General features: G+C 48.7%; 1 protein-coding gene across 5 annotated transcripts in view; it reads left to right on the top strand.

Moving 5' to 3' along the window:
• Positions 1–16263, top strand: part of PFKFB3 (6-phosphofructo-2-kinase/fructose-2,6-biphosphatase 3) — a 43265-nt gene extending 27002 nt beyond the window's left edge. For 2 of the 5 annotated variants that reach the window (XM_075081667.1, XM_075081664.1), the window contains exons 3-15: positions 182–278; positions 770–836; positions 991–1065; positions 1362–1418; positions 3208–3332; positions 4083–4290; positions 5146–5292; positions 5668–5772; positions 6809–6938; positions 7123–7185; positions 7347–7411; positions 8962–9132; positions 13227–16263. In XM_075081667.1, coding sequence (XP_074937768.1) covers positions 182–278; positions 770–836; positions 991–1065; positions 1362–1418; positions 3208–3332; positions 4083–4290; positions 5146–5292; positions 5668–5772; positions 6809–6938; positions 7123–7185; positions 7347–7411; positions 8962–9132; positions 13227–13256 — 1340 coding nt within the window. In that variant the 3' untranslated portion in view covers positions 13257–16263. The other 3 variants (XM_075081665.1, XM_075081669.1, XM_075081668.1) reach the window with 3 other exon arrangements.
• The last annotated feature ends 8713 nt before the right edge of the window (positions 16264–24976 follow it).

The following is a 24976-nucleotide window of genomic DNA, read 5'->3' as shown; positions in this document are numbered from 1 at the left end:
TCCATGTCCTCCCATTGCTTCTGCTGCAGCACTTTGAAGACCAAGGGATGTCCCTGAGCCTTTTGCTCTTTTGCTCCTCTTGGCCTGTTGCTAGAAAGTGTTATCTGCAGAAGCTGCACAGCTGAGTCAAGCTGTGCTGACACCCGCCCTGGTTTTGATGGTCTTTGCCTTTCCCACACAGTTTTCAACGTAGGCGAGTATCGCCGTGAGGCGGTGAAGCATTACAGTTCCTACGACTTCTTCCGCCCTGACAATGAGGAGGCCATGAAAGTCAGGAGGTAAGTGTCGGTGCTGCATCTGTGCTCATACCCAGGTCCCAAATGGGTGGTGAAGCCCATGGCCAGCAGCGGGGCTGCCCAGCTTGTTTTGGGGGGTGATGGACAGAAAAGCTGGGCTCTAGTTTGATGTTTCCCTGCCTGCATAAGGAGGGTTTGACTTGGGGACCAAGAGCTGAAAACTGAAATTGTTAGGGCTTGGTAGCTTCTGGGTCACCAAGGTATCTTTCTCAGTTTCTGATGTAGGGTATAAGGTCTGCCACGAGGCTTGGCCTCTGCTTCTTCACCTACCATTGCCTCTGCCGTGAAGACCAGCACTCTGCCTGGCACGCATGACTCTTGTATTTTAGGAGAGAGACCCTCAGCTTGCTAAAATGTTCCTGGGAGAAGGAAGGAGGTGGCAAGGAGGAGGTGTAAAGCCTGCCCTCCTTTGCAGGGGTCTGTGCTGTGAGCACCTCTGAGGACATTGGGACCACGTTTCTTGTCTCTTGCAGGCAATGTGCCCTGGCTGCCTTGAGGGATGTCAAGCTGTACCTAACAGAGGAGGCTGGCCAGATTGCGGTAAGCTCAGAGATGTGCTCCGGGGGGTTTGGCAGCAGTCCTGGTCCCGAAGGCGCTGTGCCCTGTGCAGTTTGCTCTGCAGTTCCTTCTCTGAGGAATGGCTCAGAGGGAAAACGGACACTCTTGGTGCTGATGGAAATCTTTGCTTTTAAAGGTTTTTGATGCCACCAATACTACGCGGGAGAGGAGGGGGTTGATCCTAAACTTTGCTAAAGAAAATGGCTTCAAGGTTGGTACCATCGGGCTGCTGCCTGTAATGCGTAGTCCACGTTGGTCTGTCTTCTTTCACTAACATGCTGTCCTCACGATGCTCCTGTGCAAGGGAGACTTCACTGCTGGATTGGATTAAAAATGTGAAACTCTTCCCTCATTCTCAATCCTGAGCCCTGGAGAAGGAAAGAATGGGAGTGGGGCAGAGGGAGAGCTCTCTGGTCAAGGAGGGAGGAGGTTGGGTTGAGCAAGGAGCTGGTTGAATGCTACAAACCTTATTGCTGGCCTTCAGGTAAGCTTTGTTTTTCTGGGCAGGTGTTCTTCATTGAATCTGTCTGCAATGATCCCACAGTAGTTGCCACCAACATCATGGTAAGCATGGAAGTGTTTTGCTTTTGTTTTCCCTTTTGTAGTATTTTCCACCTCTGTCTGGCTGGTTTATCAGAATGTCTAGCCAGAACTGGTTGAGGATTAGGAGGCTTTCATCTTTTTAGGATGTATTTGTCCTGGGATGAGGAAGGAGTTGTTCTCTCCCAGGGCCACCTGGAAGTAATGAAAATAAAAGTTGTTGTAGCCTTTCCCCAGCTCCCTTCTATGCTCTCTGCGTATCTGTTCATCTGTAACTTGACATTAAGGACAGAAAGCATTCAGGATGCTTTGGTGAGCCCCCAAAGTCCCACTTTTTGGACGCAATGTATGTGTTTAGGGGTTTAAATCCCATTGGACAGCAGTCAGACTTGGTGTCTTCGGCCATGTGCAGCTTCCCAAAATCTATTGGGGTCTGCTTTGAGCAGAAGAGCAGCTCATCTTAGAGGTTTCTTGCCACTAGCTGAAGTCTTGACTGGGAGAGCAGCATAAAACATTGCTTCTTGACTCCTCTGGGAGCTGCTGGATCTTTGATTTCCCACCAGCAGAAGAGCTCCTTTGCCTGTTAGGCTTAGCTAGGGCAGGTAGATGTTAATTGGTCTACCTAGGTATGATTAACTTGAATGAAAGTGTTCTTTCCTGCACTGGGCTGTGCTCCAGCCTTATCTCCAGTTGTACATCTGAAGTCTGTGAGCCATTTTATGGTGTCTGGGAATGTGTCACAGGATACCCAAAGTCTGTGAGAAGGGTTTTGTTGGGTTTTGTCCTGCCTCTGGGATGGGTTTCACAAACAGGTGGGGACCAGGGCATGGCTTTTGCTTCTGCTGGGGGCTGATGTCCCATGGCCAGTGACCAGCTTTTTAGGAGGTTGCATACAGCCTTTTCCATGATGCTAATAAAATGCTCAATTTGTGCCACCTTTTTTTTCCTTTTTTTTTTTTTTTTTGCAAGACCCTCAAGCTGGATTTTTGGGAGGATTTAATCCCTTTGGAAACTAATGCTGGAAGGGGGAGGAAATGAACTACTAGCTGAGCATAGGTTTTTGCTCCACATGGTGCTGCAGATGAATGGGGCTGGAATCAGTGCAGAAAATACTCTGCGGGCTTGGGGCATTGCCACGCATGTCGCTCAGTTGTGTTATCCTGTTAGCTTCAGGATTGCTTCTGAAGTTACTAATGTGTAATGCTGCTGCTCAAACCCAAATCTTCAGGAAAAATAGCCTGTTAGAGTAGTTCAGGCAGAACTTAGTCCTTGAGAGCTCTGGATATTCACATTCCCCATTTCTAGCATCTTTCAGCCCAGTAGCTTATAGCAAATAATGCACAGAAAGGGGCTGGATGTTATCCTGCTACCTCAGATGGTGGACAGTCAGGTTGACCGCTTCCTCCTGGGAGCTTTATTCACTCAAAAGGTGATGAGTATCTTTCCTAAACTTATGCACTTTCCATCCTCTGCTTGAACTGTTTGAACCTGGTGCTTTTCTTTAGCCATAAAAAAAGCGCTCAGTTTTCCTACTGTGTTGGGTGGCGAGGTGCTACTCCAACCCTTGGGAGAATGGGAGCAGACTGATACACCTCTATAGTGGTTCTGCAACAGTTGATACCAGAGCTTTTCACCTTGTACTTAGTTTTGGATCTGGTTTGCTTTTTTCTTCTCTTCTTGTAAGTGATGGCTGTAAAGTGGATCAGCCAACGGATGGATCTTGGCAGGACTTTGAAATTTGAGATTAGTATGGTCAGGTTTGGAAAGATTCCTAACCTCTCTTTGCGGTGTGGTCTTTTTCCCTCTGCTGCAGGAAGTAAAATTGTCCAGCCCTGATTACCGGGACTGTAATTCAACTGATGCCATGGAGGACTTCATGAAGAGGATCAACTGTTACCAGGCCAGCTACCAGCCGCTTGACCCTGATGACTATGACCGGTAAGAGACTTTGCTGACTTCTGAACTGGCTTGAATGCCTCTCTCCTCCCAGGAGAGGAGTAATGAAGTATGGTGCTGTATTTCACTTCATCTTCAAATGCATGACTGTGCTAGAATAATTGTGAATTTGGCTTCTTCCTTGAACGTGCTGGTTTTCCCCAGCCCTGTTCCAGGGAGCTGGGCACTGAAACCTTCCCAGGCTCCTCTGGGCTCAGATAGACTGGTTCTGCAGGCATAAATACAAAGGTTTTGGAAAAGCATTTTTGTTTGATTGTTTCTGAGATGCTTTTGTCAGTTAAAGGAAGGGACTGCTTGAACAGACTCAGACCACAAGGTTGTGCAAGCCCTATGGATTCTGCCTAGTTGAGGGCCCTGGGAAGACCTTTGCTGTCCTGCATGACCATGCAGGCACCTCCCGGCCTTTCCACTGCTCACAAATATATCTGTGTGCCCTGTGCGGATAATCCCAGTCCTGCTGAGCCCTGTCCTGGGGAGGAGTGTGTTCCCTGCTAGTCTCGTTTAATCCTCTTTACTGTTGCAAGGAGAAATGGCAATTACACTGGTGTTACTTAGCTTTCCGTGAATCTCTGTTACATGTTGGCTTCCTGTTGAAAATAGCCTGCAGGAAATCCTTTTAGCTGGGGGATTATGTTGACTGAGATACCTCACAAGGCTGTTTTTCAAGGATGATGTTTCCTTTGTTCTGCTTTCCCCCCGGCAACCCCCTCATCCTTGCTGTGCTTTTCCTAGGGAGCTTTCTCTCATCAAAGTCATTGATGTCGGCCGGCGGTTCCTGGTCAACAGGGTTCAGGATCACATCCAGAGCAGGATCGTTTACTACCTGATGAACATCCATGTCCAGCCCCGCACCATTTATCTCTGTCGGCATGGTGAAAGCGATTTCAACCTCAAGGGGAAGATTGGAGGTGATTCGGGCCTCTCCAACAGGGGCAAGAAGGTGAAGAAGGGAATATTCCCGTATGGCTTCTAGGAGCGATTTGGCTGTAGTAGATGCCATGCATTGTGTTAAGTGTATATATCTGATGACAGCTGGGGTGCTCAGAGGATCCATCTATAAGGCTGGTTAAATTTGGGCTAGGGCATGGCCTCAAAACAAGACTTCCCAGCCATAAATGTTGCACATAGGCTTGCATGTAGGTAGGGGTAACAGAAATTTAGCTGCAGAAATCTCTAGAAGAGAAGGGTGTGAGCATCTTCACTGAGTTGGTTCAGACCTTGCACAGGCAGGGCGGGGTGTAGAAGGACTACTGCTGCCCTTTGGCAGGGACAGCCAACTCTGAGGGTGCTTGAAAGCAATCTGAAGATTGCTCACTACTTGATTCTTCAAAGGCATGGCCAAACGCACTTCTTCAGGGAGGATTAATAGCTATTTTGGCTTGCCAGGCCATTTTTAAGTCCAAGTGGAGTCATTTGAGGTGTGACTATTATCAAGGACTTTAGGACACATCAGTTTAGCTGTATGACAAATAAGCAGAGCTGTGGCTAAGGGTGGCCAGGGATCTTCAATAGCATTTTAGGAGAGCCCAGATTGTGGTGCTGTTTCTTGGTTGCTGATGCCTTTCCTTGATGGCATGAGGTTGCTGCTTCCTCTGCTGCTTTCTCTCTGTTCTTGTACCCCTCATAGCTTTTGGGGATCATTGCATGTGTGGCTCTTCACCTCAGAGCAGAAGGCTAATATATCTGTCTATGGAAGGCAAAAGAGGTCCTGGAGAAAACATTTACTGGGAAGCAGGGAAGAAGGCTCGCTGGGAAGCTATGGATCAGGAATCAACTTTTTTTTTATGTCCCATAGTTTGCACTGGCACTGAACAAGTTTGTTGAGGAGCAGAACCTGAAGGACCTCAAAGTTTGGACCAGCCAGCTAAAGCGGACAATCCAAACAGCAGAAGCTCTCCAGCTGCCCTATGAGCAGTGGAAGGCACTCAATGAAATCGATGCTGTAAGTAGCTTTGATTGCAGTAGAAACAGCTGGATCATGCTGGTGGCTGCTTGGCAGAGAGGGTGATAGCACCGGCCTTTTCACTTTTGGCTAAATCTTACCTTCTGTGGGGAGATTTTCCTTCTGTTGGAAAGGCCGCTACTTCTGCTGCAGTAGTAGCAACTTGGCTTCTGATCTTAGCTCTACTTTGTGCAGATGCTTCAAGATGTTGGCTTGAATGAGCAGATTAAAATGGTTTTTGCTTGGAACTGCTCTGTAGTTGACCACTCGGAGTGTTATAGACGATTGCTTTGGAGAAGGTTTTGCATGTTGGGTGTGTGGATGCTTTTTGGCTTGAGTATGTCCAGTAACTTCATGGATGTCCTGTTCTGGCAGGGTGTGTGTGAAGAAATGACATATGAAGAGATCAGGGAGCAGCATCCAGAGGAATTTGCTTTACGCGATCAGGATAAATATTACTACCGTTATCCTTCGGGGGAGGTAGGTCTGCAAGGAGACCTTCAGAGATGTGACTTTTACTTTAAATGTGGCCTTCTTGTCTTCATGCTGTCCTCTGCACTTGGATAAGGGGGAGCAGCAAGTGCTCCATGAAACTAGAATCAAGAAAGGTCAGGGCTTATTTACCTTTTGCATTGAGCTCTTGTGAAATCTGTATGTAAAGATCTCACTAAGAAATATGTAATGTGAAGATCTCACCATGTGAAGAAACGTATCACTTAACAAACAGTGCCACTGACTTTATAGCAAATTAGTAGGAAAGGGGCTCTGGAGGTTTCTACTCCAACCTCCTCCATTACATCCGCACAAAGTGTTATGCAGCCCCAATTTCCTTTTCTTTCACTTCCAGAGAAGTAATTTCTACCTCTGCTCTCAGTATCGTTCCCTAAGGGTTGATATTGATATCTCTGTTCCTGGCAATCTGCTTTCATGGTGTGACACATTGAGGTGGGAACTGACATCAGTTCTGGAAGATTCTTTTGGTTGTGAATTGGGTTTTTCATCCCCAAATTAAAATTCATGTCCATAGACAGTGGGGAGAAATCTTTGGAGACATCCTCGTGATTGTGTCTATCAGGAGAATGTCTGACGCTGACTCTGGGTGTCTAGCATTCCTTCTGGCTGCCTGTATGGTTCTTTAAGTCTTTCAAAACCCTGGAGATTTTTCAGGTTGCTCCAGACTTTTTAGAACTTAGAAATCCTGTTAGAAGTTCAAACTTCAAGATACTAGAGATTCACTATGCTCAAAGCCCCTGTGTAGTTGTTGCTGACCTTAATAAACTCTCCAGGACTGTAACTGAGATGTGAATGGCTTCTTTCTCCCCTGACCAGAAGTAGCTATGTTCTAGAGTAGTCTGAAGATGAGGATTTGTTGAACTTTTCTTGTTTTTAGCAGTAATTATGTTGGTTTAGTCAGAGGCATTAAATCAATAGGCATATGAAAGCAAGGACCGTTGTTTCTTGCGAGGTGCTCGTTTTCTTGATTTTTATGCCGTATCTCCTTTCCCTTCTGTTTCAGTCCTACCAAGATCTGGTGCAGCGCCTAGAGCCTGTCATCATGGAGCTGGAGAGACAAGAGAACGTCCTTGTGGTCTGTCACCAGGCTGTCATGCGCTGTCTCCTGGCATACTTTCTGGACAAAAGCGCAGGTGAGCTCCCTGTCCCTGGGAAAAGGATTGATCCTGAGGGAGAGGGGATGATAGACAGACCTCTGAGGAGATAAGGGGCCTGGACCATGCATCTCTTTGGTGTGGGATGGCCTTAGGTGTTGATGAAGATGTCTAAACCTGCTTTTGGAGAGGGGATAACGCTCCTGCTTTGCTTTCTCTGCAGATGAAATGCCCTACCTGAAATGTCCCCTTCACACAGTGTTGAAGTTGACCCCAATGGCCTATGGTAAGTAGGGCCTTTAAACATGCCAAGGGGTTCAACTTGAACCTCCTCCTGAATCCAAGCTGCCTCTGGGAGAAGAGCAGGAGTCTGGGGTAAAGCGCTTTGTAGCATCCTGTGCCCACTGGGTTTGCTGATGGCTTCTCTCCTTGTGCTCCCTTCTGCAGGCTGCCGGGTGGAGTCCATCTCGCTGAACATCGAAGCTGTCAACACCCACAGGGAACGGCCAGAGGTGAGTGTGGCTTTTCCTCAGACCCATCCCTTGGTGTCCCCCCACCTTTTTCCCTACTGTCAGCCAGCAGCAAGGATGCCTGGGTTGGGCATGGGGACATTGCTCAGCTAGATGCTCAGAGGGCTGCTGGAGGACTGGAGCATCAGATGGGTTCTTGCTCTGCAAAGATGCGGCTGGTTGAGAGTTTTCTGAGGGGAAAAAGACTGTGTGTGCTTGGTTCCACTGTGTTTGCCCAGATTAAAGCTGGCACAGGGAAAGCTCCTCCCTGGTCTTAACTTTCACCTGTGCAGTCATCTGCTCACCTGAGCCAGGAAGTGGAGCCATGGATGGAGAAGGTACTTCTCCCAGGTCTCCCAACTGGCTGGCAGAGTGTGGGCTCAGTGCCTTGCCCAACATCTCCTGCCTATGTTTTTTTTTTTCTTTTTCTGGCGTGCCTGCAGCTCTGTGGCTACTAAAGTGCCATTCTGTAGGGTTGGGAGGTGGTGCTGCTGGGCTGGGGATGCTGTGGGGAGGAGACCCCTCACAGGGAGAAAACCCCCCATAAGGTCAGGTCTATCTGCCCTGTGCTCCACCAGGAGCTTAGAGGCCAGAGCAAAGAGATGCCAGCTCAGTGTTGGGGCTGGGCAGCCACACAAGGGGGGACCCTGGGGACCCTGGCAGTGCCCATGTCCCAGCCACTGGGACCTTTCCAACTTGTGCATAGCGGTGATGGAGCCTGGCTGGATGTTGGACAGTCAGAGCCATCCCCTTTTGGGCCCACATTTCCCTTCCTTTGCTTGATAAATTCAGCAGGCAGCAGCACCTGAGCCACCTCTCCCTTCCCACAGCTGTAGGTGGGGAATCCAGTCATTCCCCCCCGCTGTGGGGCCATCGATGCCCTCCACCACCACCCTTGCTGGGGATGGCAGGAGGGCCATGGACTGTGGGTAGAATAGAGCAAGACATGTGTGAAGCACTTGGGTCCCTCTGCTCGGCTGCACGGGCTGCCTCCCCATCCCACCTCGCTTGAGCTGGAGCTTGGCGCGGTGCTGGCCCTCGCTGGCTGCTCTGCCCCCGCTTCCCAAATCTTCCTTCTCGGCCTGGGCTGGCTCATCTTCCCTCTTCTTGCTTCACACCCCTCCCTGGGTTGGAGGGACCGGCTTCGAGGAGGAGACTGATGGGTGCCTCTCTCTGTAATGCGAGTCATGGCTTTTGATTACTGCTATGGTTTTTTAGTAATCTGTATTTGTTTTGTGAACAGAGGCTCAGGTGAGGAGGAAGTCTGTCTCTCTTCTGAGTGCAGGGCCTTTTTTTTCTTTCCCTTCTTGGGAAATCATGCTGCATTCCTGAACACTTTCCATTAGGGGTTTTTTTTGATATCCAGAGTCTTTCAGAGCATCCTTTGCATGTCGACAGCGATTGTGGGGAAAAGCAGAGGCTGCTTTAAGAAAAAAAAAAAAGAAAACCAAAACAATCTGCTTCCTTTTTTTTCTTTATAACTGTCGCCTTCTTCCCTTTTTTATTTTATTTTATTTTTTGTTTACTTTTTCCTTTGTCTTACTCTAATTTAGGAAGCAAAGAAGGGACCTAACCCGCTCATGAGACGTAATAGCGTTACCCCTCTAGCAAGCCCAGAGCCCACCAAAAAACCTCGCATCAACAGCTTTGAGGAGCATGTGGCTGTTTCTTCCGCCCTGCCAGGCTGTGTTCCTCAGGAAGTGCCCACGCAGCTGCCGGGACAAGTTAGTTGAACTCTTTTTTTTTTTTGTTGTTGTTATTCTTGTTGTTTTATTGTTTGTTGTCCTCTTCCTGTCACTCCTGAAGCTGGGGAACGGCTTGCATTTGTTGCAACTTGTGCTGCTGTCTCTGAGATAACATCTTTCTCCCACTGCTGCTGGCCCTCCCTGCCTTGGGTTGGGTTTGGGAGCACCCGACAAAGGGTCGCTGTTGATTCTCTTTTGGGTTTTGAGAGCATTGTAAACCCTCCAAAGCTCTAGCTGCGTGAATTTAGCGCCTTCACCATCTGGCATCATGGTGTCAAACCCCTGGGGAGCTGCATCTCTAGAGTGGGCAGGAGTGAAGGGCTCGTGCCTTTCACCAGATGCGCTCAGCTCTGGCATAAACTTGGGCATTGCAATAAAGTGAATATTCTTGCACTTCTCCCAAGAAGGAGCTGCCAGGGCCCGTGTTTGGCTTGAGGGGTCTTCTTCCTGGAGCAATAGGCCAAACAGACAAAAAAAATGAGTAGAAGCCTCTTGGCAAAGTGAACCTGGTTGCCGTCTGCAGCCCTGGATGAAACCCTGTGGGTAGCTGCCATGATGCTCGTGTGTCCTCTCTTCTTTCACCCACCCATGATGGGATGTAGAAAGGGACACCTCGCTGCACTTCTCCAGGATCAAAACCCCACTCCTTGTGCTTGTTAAGGAGCTGGTCTCCTACCAGAGAAGCAGCAGAGCCCCTTCTCTATGCTGTCCTTCCAGCCAGCTGTCTGGTGGTTCTCACTGTCTCGCCCAGCCCCTCTTTGCGTTGTCTGTTTTGTCTGGTGTCCTGTCACCCCTCCTCAGCCAGATCCCGGGCAGGTCAGGAAGGGTGCCATAGTCCTCCAAGCGCTGTGCTTGGTGGCTGCTTCGCATGAGCCTTCCCACCCCAGCAAGCGTCTGAGCGTGGCAATTCAGTCTGTCTCTCGGCTTCCAGGGCTCCGCTTGGGCTGGTTGAGTCTTGCAACAACCCTCTGCCAGCTTCAGGTTTGGAAGCTCTCGCTGTGCGGGTGCCCCTCGCTGCCGTCCGGTGTCCTCTGCCCAATCTCGTGCGGCGTTACTGACACCTCTTTCCATTCTTTCTGTCTCTCTGCAGCCTTTACTAGGGAAGGCATGCCTGTAAGTACCTTCTTGCGTCTTTTTATTCCCCCTTTTGCCCCCTTTCCATGTCTCTTGCCATCCCACCAGTTGTTTTATTGTTGCTGTGAAACCTGGCCGGGGTGTGGACTTCTTGGAGTTAATATTTCTCTGTGTGGGGGGATTTGGATGTGTCTTAGAAAAGGTAAAGAGGAGACTGTGGATGCTGCTTTGTCCAACCCCTAAGTGTCCTAGCTTGATTAAATGTTCCAATTTTGTTGAGAAATGAAGCCAGTTATCACTTGCCCTCTACTGATGATGTCCAAATTCCCTGCCTCCTCCTTGGACAGTCACGGGAGGGGAGATGCCTTTGGGTTTTCCTTGGATTATGTTCTCTGTAATAGCACGTTGTACTCTAGGTGATACACCCGTGTGGTCTGTCCTTCCCAGGGGCTCAGAGTTGTGTTTATGAGTAACGGCACCAGACTGATCTCTGAGAAGGTTTTCACCCCATCCCCAAGCGGTGTTTTATTGCCTGCATGGGAGCAGGGGTGTGTTTCCTGGAGCTGGACTGGTCCTGGGTCCTGGCATCTGCAGTTCTGCAAACCTGGATTTTTGGGAACAGTGCCTAGCGGTCTTGGGCAGAGTAGATGCAAGGATATTGTCCTCTAGCTCTAGTAAGAAAACAAGATGCCTTGAGTGTTTGATGTACTAATTATAAATAATCAAGGCTTTGACAGTCTGGCTCAGTGCTGTTAGGTCCTTGTATAATAGGGACAGGACAGCTTCTGGATAAATTTGAAGCCTTTGGACTTAATTTATGCTATATCATTGAGAGCAGCAGTTGTTAGAAGCTGTGCTGAAATGTCTTCTCAAAGACCAGGGAGGCTCAGCTGAGGCTGCGGTAGTGCCCAGGGGTCTTTTTGCCTGCCATAGACCAGTTCAAATCAGCCTACGTGCATCCCCGTCCTGGTTCATTTTGTGACTGAAGATGGCTATAAAATGGCCAGGATTCAGCCCTGCTTGCACATAACAGCTGGTGAACCTCATGTTTCTTCCTCTTTTAAAGTAAATGTTTTTGAGAAAAAGGGAAATCACAAAGGCCACACTTGGCTTTGCTGGTGGATGGGTTGGGGAAGATCATCACGCTTACGCTCCTGGGCAAATGTAGAGGTTGAGTTGCTCAGTATGGCCTGCATGTCTATGCTCCTTCCCTTGCTGCTCATGGGCACAAAAGCCCCTGATGAAGTGCCTGGTCTTCTGGGGTTGCTTTGAAAATGTTTTTCTCCATCCCTCCGTCTACCCTTTCCCATCCATATTGGAATTAAAAGCACTGCATGCCTCAGTGCTGGCTGGGATGCTGAAAACATGCTATGATGTTGAGTTTGGGAGGTGGCTGCACCAGGTTTTGCTAGACCAGGAGCTCCGCTGGAGCGGACAGTGATGGTACTCATCCCAGCTGTAGACTGGCAGCAGTAAGTTTAAAATCTCCAGCTGCTGCAAGCCTGCCTCCACCTGCTAGTGTGGGACTTAAAGACTGCTTTTGAGGGAGCGAAGAAGACACCCCAAACCAAAGACCAGGTGTCAGTACATCTCTAGGAGGCTGTTGCCTCATATGTGCATGCATCCAGTCCTCACTGTCCTACCACAACCCATATGGGGTCAGGGGAGGTGAAAGGTACCTCCTTCCCAAGTTGCACCGTGGGAGTTGGTTGGCAGCAGGTGCTTCATTGCATCAGCCCTCACTGTTGAGGTCTTGACCCCCATCCAGGGCTAGGGGACACCTGGAGAGGTTGGACCTCAGAGTCGTCCTGACTGTGGGATCAAGCCAGTTTGGGGTCATGGGACTACCTGGTGTGATGATTTCTTTTCCTTTTGCTTGGTTTGTGATCCAAAGTGCACTTTTTAACAATGACCTGATCCCCTCCCTCTTTTCCCCTTCACTTTTCATGCTTAAAGACGACCCGTTTGTCACTTTCTCAAAGTTTTCTCTTTACTAATATTTCCAAGGTAAATGGCTGTGGTGCATGTGGCTTTTCCTAACCCTCCTCCTGTCTCCTTGGATAAGAGAATAGCTCAGCCTGCTCTGCCTCGTAGCCCGGCCAAGATTCCTGGTGCTTGTAAGAGGCAGTTTAGGTAGTAAAATAAAAAATACCAAAAAAAAGTTGAGAAATCTTCCTAGCTTTTTCCTAGCCCTTTTTTCCCCACCTCGTTTCATGTAGTTTTGTGAACTGGGAAATGTCCTTGTTGTGATAATCTCCCCTTGGATTTCTCGTCTAGAGGATGTTCTCCTCCAGCCACCGCCCTTGGGGCTGGCCCTGCTTGTGTTTAGCTGGTTGTCTCTGGTTTTGTGGTCTGGTGGGTGCCTGTTGTCTCCACCCTGCACAAAGGCTGTGTCCAAAGGAGCTCTAGGGCCTGTGAAACATCGTGGGACATTATCGGGGGAGCAGGTCCTCCTGCCATGCTGCTGCCAGCAGCTGGTCCCCGTACTGGCTCCTTGGTGTGGCCAGCAGGAGCTGCATCTTCTTGGTGGTGCCAAGGATGGACAAACAGTGACCTCCTTGGCAGGTGGGGGGGACACTGACCACCCTCAAGGGGAGCAAGAGAGATGTTTAATTTGGTCCCTTGAATGAACACCATGGTCCCGTGTCACCTTGTCTTGCACGGACCAAAGAGCAGCTTCAGAAATGCAGAGCAGGTGGGGTGGGAGGGCTGCCTTGTTTTGTAGCTCGGTTTTAGGGATATCTCTGTCAAATTCCCACCCTGTAGTTAAAGCCAGCCGATACTTGAGGGGAGGGGTGTGGGTAGCAAGTCAGCACGTCCCCCCCACTTTTCTCCTTGGGTGGACAGTGTCCTCTCCTCTGTGGTGGATGCTTTCATAGTGACCTGTGCCGTGGCTTTCTGTTACTCTCCCCATCCCCTTCTTGATGTGTGCATAGAAGATGCTGCCGGGTTGGGGTCCAACACAACCCCCAACCCCGCTCCTTCCCATCTCGTTGCAGAACATGAACAACTCCCAGAAGCCGTTGTGACTCCGTTGGCACTGTCGCAAGGCCACCAGCGACGCCAGCTTCCCATCCCATCACCATTTCCGAAGCTTGCTTATAAACTGGTCTCCTCCGTCTGCGGCGTGGTCGACCCTCGGCTGTTTCTACCCGCCCCCATTCATCTGCAAACAGCTCTGCTGAAGGGGGGGAGAGGTGCGGGAGAGCGGAGGACAGGACTCGTGGCCAGGTCAAGTCACCACCAGTTCTTTAGGCTACAGCATTTGCTCTCCTCTCCGGCGTCCTGTTAGATCTTAGCAAGCTGTAAAGTGCTTCTAGCGCACAGGAGTTTAATTTTCTTCTGTAAGCAATTTTGATCTCCTTTTGTATAGATGATTGGTACCCATCCATCTCCGGGTGGGGTGTATATATGTGGCTGGTGTGGGGTTAGCAGAAAAATGGGGAAGAGGGGGGAGCGAAGGGGTTTTGCATTTTTTTAATTAATATTATTAATTACTTCTTAAGAAAGACCCTGACGTGCGGTGCTGCAGTCCTGTACCCACGCTACAGCCTGTCGCGCGCACACAGCCTGGCTCACCCAGGCCCAGGAGCACCAGGAAGGCAGTTGTGTAAAGTCCTTCACAGTGAGAAATGCTGGGTTTAACAACAACAACAACAAACCCCAAAACATAAGCTTTTTTTTTTTTCCCCCTCTGTATGAGTCAATACACCTTAAAAGGATTTGCAGAGAATAGATCTGGTTCTAAAACCAGTTGTGAGCTGCCTGTAGTGTAGGGGGAGCCACGCTGGTGGTGGCTGAGGTGATGCTTTCATTTTGGGGAGCACCCAGGGATGCTCTTGAGTTCAGGGGTGTGTTGATTTTTTTGGGGGGAGACTGAGCACCATTTGAGGTGCTGTGCTGGTACTTCACCTCCCCTTTCCCCTTTCTTGGAGGAAAGCAAGAGATTTTTGTGGGGGGTGAGTTGAACCCCTGTGTCACTGCAGGACTTAGCAGGTGAACAGGCTGAGCTAGATGCATTTTGCAGACACGCAGGTCTCATGGAGGTGGCCAGAGGTCTGGCTGGGATGCAGGAGTCCCCGCGTGGCTGCTAAAAGTCACAAGAAGGGACAGTTTTAATGTTCTCTTTTTTTATTTAATATATATACATGCACAAGTGTGTGTGTGTGTATGTATATACCTAGAAACCGCTTGGTTTTTGCACTTTATTTGTGGCAGAAGCATAACTATTTTATTTTTTAAGTCGTGCCCCTTAACAGGGGAAGCCTGATGAATACAGGCAACTTTTTTCTTTTTTTTTTTTTTTTTTTTAATTTTATTTTGCATGCTGGAAAGCTGCGACTACGAAAAACCCAGTAGTTAAGGTGTTCGAGGTGTGTGTGGAGAAAAATGGGGCAAGGTCCTGACTTAGATTCCATCAGCCAGCTCCCAGTGGTTTGATATGCAAAATCCCTTCTTGGCAGCCTGTTGTGGGCTGCAAGACGATGGTTAAAAATGGCAATTGACCACTATTGCTTTGTGCAAAAATCTGTGGATTTTGAAATTTTCTTTTTTTAGGGTTTTGGATTGCTTGTTGTCCCCCCCCAAAATGTGCAACATCATCTCCATTGCCATCTCATGCTTTTTGCCTGCGTGGCAGAACTGGAGGTAGGAGATGAAGACAGCCAAGCCCTCCTGCATGCTGGGCTGGGGGATTAGAGATGGGAAGCCCTTTGGTTTCAGCCTTCCCACAGCTTTCCCCAACGCCCTGGGTAGGAAACAACATCCCTACAGACAGAAGCAGAGAGGTTTGGGGAGGAATGGTTGATTTCTTTTTTTTTTTTTTTTTTGTGTGTGTGTGTATCTTTTTTTGGGGGTTGGTCTGTTTTTCCTTTGGGAAAAGGTGAACCACAGTGCCTCGTGCTTCAGCCTCGTGCAGCCAAAGCGTGTGCTTGGAGCGGCACCGACGGCAGGAGGGGGCCGGGACCACGCTCAGCCCATATCTGACCGGGGGAGAGATGGTCCCGGCAGTGCCCTGCCTGCATGAGCTTGTTCATATGTGTATTATATTCCTGTACAGATGAAACAAAGACAACTTATCCCCTGCCACCTTTTTTTTTTTTAAATTTTAAAACCGCATTAAAAGCCGATTTCTCCCTGTGCACACGGTTGACATTTGCCCTTTCGGTTTCTCTAACTTTGAGGAAAAACTAATGTTTTGGGAAGGCGAGTCACTTGTCTTTTCAGCCTCCTTCTGGGGAGTTTTATCTTTCTCCTCCTGCTACAAAAAGATAAGCCGGCAAATGCAAACATGACGTCTGGCTGCCCCGTGATCAATCCTGTAAACGTGTAATTCTGCAGATGTTTTGGCGTGTATTTGTGTGTGTATATACATAAATATATATAGAAAATATATATATTAAAATCAAACAGCAAAAAGCTTAATGACCCTAAACTTTCTTCCTTTGGGAATAATAGAAGTCTCGTTAGGTCTTACAAAAAGGTGAAACTTGAACCTTGGCATTTTTTTCCAGTTAGAGGAAAATTGGCCTCTGAGCAGCAGAGGGGTCCTCTCATGCTGGAGGGGTTGGCGGTGGGTGGGATGGCGTCAGCCCCGTGACATCTAGCTGCCCCAGAAACTCACTGCCCTTTGCTTTTGGTTAATGGAGCCGAGGACTGGGCAGCGATGCTGCAGCTGAGGTGGGTGGGGAGAGGGGACTTGTCAAACCACACCAATGATTTCTTACACCCCTTCCCCTCCCCCTTATTTTTTTTCCTGGTTTTGTTTTCCTTTGTGATACTTGAATTTATTTTTTTATTTTTTTTTTTATAGCAAAGCGCTCTATTTATTTAATGTATACTGCAAAGCTTGGAGAGAAGGGTAGTTACTTGGGATTCTTTTTTTTTCTTTGATTGGTGGTATTGTTAACTGTTCTGTATATACATCTGGAATAATTGCCTGATATAAAGCTGTGCCAGCTTAAAAACAGGGTATGCCTTTCAGAAATTTGTATATTTTGCAGTTGCTGGACCAATAAAATATCTTGTTGAAATACAGATGTGACCTGGTTTCTTCCTTGCATCAGGAATTATGGTCTCCGGCCTGTCTTGCGTGTGGCTTGGTGGCTCCGAGGGTGGCCATGTGCCACGCAGTCCTGCCTCGCACATGTGTTCCTGTGCCTCATAAATCCCTCCCAACCCCGCAGTCAGTTTTCTGAGGAATGTCTCCAAGGGAAACCACTTGGGTCCCATGGCTTGATCCTTTCTTTCTGACCACGTTACAGCAGTTTTAAGGCCTGTTACGGTGAATGAGGAGCTCATCAGTTGGAGTCGAGGGTGTCATTCCTCCAGCCAAGTGTTGACACCTACTTAGGGCAAGCAAATACCCCCCCCAAGCTTTACCTGCTACATCACTGTTGAGTATAAAGGTGATGTGCTGGAGTATGTCCTGCCTAGATCTTCTAGGCTGCAAGTTAGGCCGGACTAGCCATTCCTTCAAAGCTGGTATAGTTCTTGAAACCAAATACTTGCTTAAAATGATTTGGTGTTAAACAAAGCCCAAGGACTGGACGAGACCTGTCCTCGCATCACGGTTGTCTTTGCCCTGAAGGCAGGAAAACACCAGATGCCACCTGTAAGCAAAATTGTAAAATTACCTACAAACTTATTTGGGTGGGGGTGGCGGGTGTCTGGTTCCAAAGAAAAAGAGGGGAGAGGAGGCAGGGCAAGGTGTACTTCAGATGGGATGCTCCCTGTACGGTTGGAGGCTTGTTCCCCTTGAGCAGGTGTGCCTCTGAAAGCTCGTGGTGAGCAAAAGGGGAAACCAGTGTGGACCGCTGTGTATTCAAGCTCAGCTCAGTGGTTAGTGGCTGCTGTGCAACCCTTGCTCTGATCTTCCCTGGGCTCTCAGAGCAGGTTGAGCCTTGCTTTGGACTGCAGCTTCCTGTGATTCACAGGGATGCCAAGATGCACAGGGGCCATGTGCCTTCTGCCTCCTCCCTTCTGATTACTCTGTGCGACAGCAGCCCTCACTGGGGAGAGGGGTCTCTGATTTTAAGCCTGATCAAAGGAGCTGCAGTAACTTTTTTCTAGGCATGGATGCAGACATATGAGGCTTTACAGTGATGCTCATCCCTGAAAGCATCCTGGGGGCAGGGATGACCTGTGCTGTCTGGGAAAGCTAGAAACCACAAGATTTTCTTCTTTTTTTTTTTTAATCTCCAACAATCTGGCTGTGTCCTTGACATAAGCAGAGACAAAATGCTCCTGCCTGCCTTATTTTTAGAGCAGGGAGCATAGCCTTGCAGGGTGTTTGGCAAGGATGTGGGGGCTTTGATAATGCTGCCAGCTGCAGTGGGCTGAGATTACATGTAGCCACAACAGCAGGGCTGCTCCCCTGCCTTCCTCGGGTGGGCAGGGGCTGTTCTGAAGCTGTGATAACCTGGTCCTTGCAGGAGGAACACAGGGGGAAGGCTTTGCCTCCTGGAGTGTGGCTGTGGCCAGTACTTTCAAGGCTGCTCTGCAAGAAAACACCTCCTCTGAAAAGCCTTTTCTCCTCTTTCTATGTGCAGGGGAATGATGGGGCTTCTATCATGCCGTCCATGCAGGAGAGCTGTGCAAGGAAGGGGGTTCATGGGCCAATGCTCTCCCAGGCAGCATCCTTGATTTTTCTTCCATGTGATGTGTTTTGTAGCATCGCAAAGAAGAGACGTTCCTCGAGGCAGGGCGGCTTTAAAGGTTATACTTGACAGTGGGAACATTTCCCTGCTCCCAGTCAAGTCCCATCTTCATTAAAAAAAAAACAAACAGCAAAACCCTGGCTCATGCTGGCAAACAAGGCTAAAGAGCTTGTGATTGCTAAAAAAAATAAAAAGGGACAGACCAGTCACGCTGGCTGACTCAGCTCTGATTGATGGCTCAGGAATGTGTCTGATACGTGCAAAGGATTAAATAAACCACGAGCAAACCTTTACAATGCAACACGTTGGATGAAGCGCAGCCGGCACCCCACTCACCTGCCTCCAGCTGGGGAGTGTCTGCCCTCACGCCATGGGGTTTGAGGGGTTTTCTTTTTTTTTCTTCCACCTGTGAGGAAAAATAAAAAGAAAAGGATATTTTTGGGGGTTGCATTGCAGGGGGAAACAACTTGCTGCTTGTGGGTCTAGTGGGAATTATTTGCAACAACTCCAGGTATCTAAATGCATTTGTGCACTTTTGCTACAGCAAAGACATCCTGGGAAGGCATGTATTTCTACTGAAATATGTCAACTTTATTTTCAGCTGTGCACAGACCTGCATAAATCACAGTCTTGCTGTTCTGTGCCTAAACCCTGCTAAGCGCCTGCGTCCCTTCCCCATCCCCAGGGTGGGATCAGAGCCCAGGCTTCGTTCATGGCTAAGGGAAGGTTGTGTGGACATGAATATTTGACCCTTGTATTTCCCTTGCTTGTGTGTGGGTCTGTGTCTTCTCTCCTCTCTGAGACTGAGTGTGATGGGGCAGCGCCAGGCTCCTCTCCCTGAGCTGCCCCCTCCTCAGGTGTGAAACTGCCTGTTCCCATGAGCGGTCAGGCTCAGTGTGGGTCTGGGCAGGGCGGGGCGGTGGGTGAAAACTCGCTCCCAGCAGTTCCATGATCTCAGTAAAACCCTTCTGTTGTGGCTCCTGCTGTGGAGCCTAAGCCCTTCTCCTCTCACCTCATCCCTGACCATTGATGGGTCCCCTGGCCCTGGCTCTGTACCTCGCTGCTGGCCTCCCCAGTCAAGAGTCCCACACTGGTCCCACCATTCAGCTCACCTGCCCTCAAGGGAGTCACCACTAGCTGCTGGATACCCTCTTTCCACCTCCCATTGTGGCGCCGAGAGCCTCTTCCACCCCTCCCCATGCGTGCCTTGGCCTTTCACCAGGCAATGTCCCACTAGCAGCAGACGGGAAGACCTACCATGGTGAAGTCCTGCTCTTTCAAAAAAAAACCCACAGAGACTTAGATTGTTTTTGAAAAATGTCTCTGAATTTAAAAGGTCAAGTAAAAGAGGGCTCATCTAGAAGGAAAGAAAGGGGACAACAGTAGCCGTGTCCCAGCAACAGCCACCCAGTCTGCAGCTGGGCCTGCTCAGATGCTCCTAAGCCCTGTGAGTTGGTCCAGCTGGAGAAACCTCCATCTGCAGCCACTGTAACCCTCCTGACTGCTGCAAAGCATCCTCCCAGCCCTGCTTCCCATACTGTGCAGCAATGAGGAACAGCCATCAGAGCTGTTTGAAAACACTTCTGCCTTTGAGCTGCTGCTTACAAATAGCTGACCAGTGACATAAACCTTGTGACAGCCCCTTGCAACTTCCTGGGTAAATACACAGAGTGGTTTTTTTTCAGACAACAGGTCACTTCAGAAATGAAATAGTGTCATTTTTCCCACCCATGTGCTTTTTCTTTCTAATCTCTTTCCTGTTGGAGTATGACCTGCTCGCCGTAGATGGTCTGGCCTCTTTCTGCAGAGCTGTTGCTCTCCACAGCCATGTCAGGACTCAGGGGAGACCTTACAGGTTTGGTCACTTGGCTTCTGTGGGGTGTGGTTCTGGGAAGGAACTGGTTAGAAAAAGTGAATTGAAACTGAATCTAGTTGTCAACAATGCCAGAAGAAACTACATCATGTGGACAGAGGAATAGCGGGAAGAGGCAATACCAAAATGGGTGACACTCCCCCGCAGTTCATGTACAGTGCCCACAGCCACAAATTTGGCTTCGTGTCACATGTTGCCCCCTGAAAGTGGTGTGCTGCATCCTGCTGAGCTTCTGTGCTGCTCTGTGGTCCACTCCCAGGACCTGGGCCTGGTCTGAGGAGGCCGTGGGGGAGCTAGCCCTTGCTGCTGCTGAGGCCAGACAGGCCTCTGTGCCCCAGAAACCTTCATTGTAAGATTTGCACTGTGCTTTCCGATGCACCGATCAACATGAGACAGTCCACAGAGCAACAGAATACAAAGAAATTAGTCAATGGTGTACTGAGTGTTACCAGGCCTCGGATCTCCTGGTTGTCTCTTCCCTCATAAGCCACCGCTATCCTTAGAGGACCCAACAGCTCCAACCCAGCCCACGATGGGCTAAATGCCTTGAGAGATCTTCTTGAATGTTATCTCCCATGATCCTAAGGGAAATTTAATTTGCAACCTGATAAGACCATGACAAGGTTACTGAATCTGGTGAGCTTCATGACAAGCCAGACAAAACCCAACTGATGCATCTGTCCACCCAACTTGTTGGCAAAGTGAGAAGAGAATTTCTTGCTGACCTAAGAAGACTCAGAGCTGGCATGATCTGAAGGGATGGTGATGAGACAATGTTCAGAACCACACAGGCTTTGTGAATTGCTTCTCCTTCTAGTACATGGTACAGACTTCTGTATTGCATCCTCTCCTAATCAGAGACCCAGCAAACATTATTTGGTCTTTACTGCCACAAGAGGCATCAAGTGCTTTTTGTAATGAAATTGATCTTGGCAAAAGTTTGTACCAACCAGTGGCCTGGTGCAGAAGTCAGAAAAGTGGATTCCAGCAGAGGTTGTGACCAAAAAGCATGGCTGAATCGGAGCTACAAAGAGAAACTGTAATTAAGACCTAACGAATAATTACCATGGTGGAGGGCAGCTTGAGAATGAGCGCAGACCCAAATCCAGATATTTCTAGCTGCAGCTCAAACCCCACAATTAAGCTGTGATTTTGGTCATTATGAAGAGGTATTTCCAGAGCTGGGTCTTGCCTTTTGCTGCCTTTATGCACCGAAACAACTGACTCAGCATCACCAGAAAGAAAACCCAGCATTTTGATAAATGTCTTCCAAACCAGACTGGAGAGACTGCGTTAGCCTGCGTCGGATGCCTCCACCAAAGCTGGATGCCAACCTGTGGGCAGAGCTGCCTTTCCTGATGCAGAGAGGAGAAGGCTTTCTGGCTAGTGGGGGGATGTGTTGCTTTAGGGGAGCTGAGGGGTACCTAAAAATACTGATATCCTCCCTTGGGAGCAGGACTCCCACCATATGGCAGCACGGAGAAGCAAATGCCACCATGCATTTCTCTGGTTCTTGGTCCATCCCTACCCACTCATTACTCCAGAGCATCGATGTGCCAGTAAGAAAGGAGGGGAAGGAAGCTGTAGCTCTCATATGGGTAGCTGGTCACCCTGCCACTCCACGCTGCAAGCATGCTGTTCTTGGGGGTGCCTCTACAGGCAAATCACACCATCAACCTAGATTTTAGGGTGATGGTACAAGTATTAATGGCTGATTTCCTTCCTGGCTCTCCCACTGGTGATGCTGCAAGGACTGTGACTTACTCTGGCTGTTCCAGGGCTGACCTTTTACCTTCCAGACAGTATTAACATCACCCGCTCCGATGGGCAACACCACCCTACCAACCAGGTGCCCTGACTCACTCACTCTTCCCTCTGCTCAGCCTTGATTCATCTGCGACAAGTGGCAGACGTGCTCTCCTGCCATGCATCCACCTTACTCTTTCTAATTGCTCTATCCTTTAGCATTTGCCAGGCATTAGCAGCCCCACGTGTTCGCTTCTCGCTCTGTACTTTCTGTGCAATGTGTAGGCATCTCCTAAGCCTGTCCTCATTGCGCAGTACCCCAAGGCCACCTTTTATCCTTTGGCAGACTACAGGCATCCTGCTCATTAACCCACTGTGTAATTGCTCAACCACCAGCTCCCCATGCCCTGTTTCTGCTGTATGGGTACAAGCGTTAGATGTCAGGTTTTTCTGGGTCTGCACTGGTGGCTTTAACCTAGGGGAGAAAGGTGAGAGAAAAGACCTGGGAGTCATACCCAGGGCAGGCTCTTGGAGGAGGCTGTTGCCCTTTCTACCCAAGATGTAGCTACCTACAGCGTCAGAGTCATTGCCACAAAATCCCAACGCCTTTCCAGCCACCACCTTGATTTATCTTTTTAATATTTTCTCTAAGTATTTTTCTAAGAGGATATCATCTATTTGGGCGTTTTCTCAGTGACATTTTTGCACCATTATGGGCCCCACTGGTGTGGATGAGCCCACTTTTTAGAAGCTACTTGGGGCAGGGAAGTTGTTTTCTTATTTGGCTATAAATTACCCAGCAGGGGCTGGCTGCTGTATAAGCAAGGCATAATAAAATAATAAAGCACTAATATTCACCATAATTAATTTGTAATGATGACTGGAATGCCCTTCCAGACTTGCTAAACCAGCATGCAGGCTTATAATGAGTATTTCTGAGCGTGGGCATCGCACAGAGACTAATTTCAAGCCTCTTCTTCGGGCATGTTTTTGCCCATGACTGGGTCTGTTGCAGAGGTGAGAAGTCCATCTGCATACGTTACATAAAATCACCTGCAAGAGCCAGCAAACCCTGAAGAGAGATGGGACTGGGAGGAAAGTGAATTAAGTCAGAAGAGTTATAATAAAGGGTTACTCAGAGTTATGGTTAAAGCTGGCTGAAACCCAAGGCTTTCGGTTCACCAGAGATCTTCTCTTTTAAATGTAAATAAAAATAAAAATATCTTCCTCTCCGAATGGGATGGAAGCTGATATTTTTCAAAATTTCCAAATCTCCTTTCAACCCCATGAACTGACGCATCATTTTTCCCCATCTTGCTGAAGGCTTTTTAAAAAGTGTTGGCTTTTTTTGACAAAACATTCCATTTTTGGAAAGCACCACACTGGATTAACTTGTAGTAATGCTGTGGGAAGAAGCACTACTGATGAGAGAATGGCGGATGGCCCTTCATGACTCATGAAAGATGAAATGGGGGGTTCATTGCCTTTATCTCGCATGCGGCTGGATGTCCGTGTCATCCGCACAACAGGTCACCTCTGGGCGCCTCCTGGGAAACCCAGCAGAGAAGAGCTACAGGCTCAAGAATGCAGATACGGCTCAGTGCGTTGTCTCTGGCGTCTCACTATTGTCCGTTGAAATGCTCTTGGAAGCTACGTGAGCTGGATGGCCAGCAATGTCCCGGACAGGGAGAAAGGTTGGGGGAGGTAGGCTCAAATAAAAAGCCCACCTGTGTGTCCTCAGTGGTTTTAACTCTTGTATTAATTACCCTATCTGCTAAGCTGATCTGAGAGGGTCTACAGCTGCCTGCTCCCTCCTGAAGCTCCTCCTAGCAAAGCCGCTGCTGTCTGTGTACTTGCATGGCTGTTCAGAGGGCAGGGAAGGACGGGACAGGTGCTGATTAAGGGCTGCAAGGATATCAGCCAGCCTGGGAAGACTCTGCCATGGCTGTGAAGCCAATTTTCCTGCAGAGAGGCTGACTCAGTGGTGCTGTGAGAGTTAAGCTAAGCCAGGCAATCGCACGCCTGCCACGGGGTGAGACCACGCACGTGTTGAGCAGCTGGGATTTGGCTGACGGGCTGCCACTGCTATAGCTCGGTCATGTGTCTGAGCCTTTAATGTGAGTTTTACAGCATCTTTGGGAAGCTTTATTTTTTTTTTTTCTCCACACATGTAACCTGGGAATCTGAAACCTCTGGTGTTTCCCAATGGCAGTGCAATGCATTGCGTGATGTTTCCCTTTCTGGTTGTGCTGGGGGTTTTTGTGCTGGTCTGGGAGGGAGAATTGGGCTTCATAGCTCATCTTTGATGGCACAGCCAGGGCTTTTGGCAAGGCCTGATGTTTGCTAAGAGCAGGCAGGACCCCACGCAGTTGTTATGTCCGGCCCAATTATGTATGTCCCACTGGCTGTGGGATTACAGGAGTTCTCGTGTCTGTGCATCTCTTGCAGGTTATGGATCAAAGTCAGTGCAAAAAGGAGTACAAGCAATAACCAATAAATATGTGCTGTCCAGGGAGTTGATCTTTAAAGTGCTAGCAAGCACAAGCAAATTGTCCATCTGCTTCAAAAAGGGCTGCATTTGCCACTGTGCATAGGTCAGATGAAACCTTAAGCAGCTGTTACATCTCTCTATTGTTTTGAAGAAGTGATTTGAGATAAACAGCTGCGGGACCCGGTGCTGGAATCAGTCTGGGTCCAGTTTTGTGGGAGGACGTTCAAAGCCAGGCTGCATGGGATATCCACACTAACTCACAATCAAACTGCATGCTTCAGTACACAAATGCCAGAGGCCAGGGTACCTCTGGATGAGTAAACATTTGCTGTAAGGGCTTAGGAATAAATCCACTGAAAGAAAGGAGCCTAATAGCTATTGCAGAATCAGGCCTTGTCTCCTCCGTTGAACCGGATATATTTTAGATAGATCCCATTAGCTGCAGCCCAGCCGCTCTGGGTTATCATCACCTCTGCTTCTGGCAGATGAGACAAAGCACAACATTGAAGCATTCATTGCAAAATAGATATATTCCAGGGTGGAAATCCAGCAGCACCTTCTTTCAAGTAATTAATCAAGGGACCAAAGCAAATATGCAAAGAGAGCAATTAAATCATTGTGGATTGGTCATGCCTGCAGAAAATAAAACTGTCAAGGAGGTTGTTTCTTATTCTGGCTGGGATTATTTATAGCCACGCTGTGTGTAGGAGCTCATCTGAGCAGGAAGAGTGCGTAGCAGGGGCTGTGGCTGCTGGGAGAAATCAGCTGTGTTTAAGTAAGGCTGGGAGCACAGATAAAGCCAGGCAGGATTCTTCTGGGTGAGCTTCTTTCAAGCTGAAAACATTGGTTTGTAAAAAATTGAAGCTTTCTGCAGCAACATGCCAGGCTATGTTTACATTGGCCAACCAACAGGGTCAAGGCAAGGGATGGACATGGGCTGTGACTGTCTATGGTGTTTTGGTGTGTTCCCTGGTGTGGTGT

Source organism: Phalacrocorax aristotelis, chromosome 1, assembly GCF_949628215.1.
Source record: "Phalacrocorax aristotelis chromosome 1, bGulAri2.1, whole genome shotgun sequence".
Taxonomy (NCBI): domain Eukaryota; kingdom Metazoa; phylum Chordata; class Aves; order Suliformes; family Phalacrocoracidae; genus Phalacrocorax; species Phalacrocorax aristotelis.
Note: the sequence above shows the minus strand (reverse complement) of the source record. Positions and strands in the feature narration are given on the sequence as shown.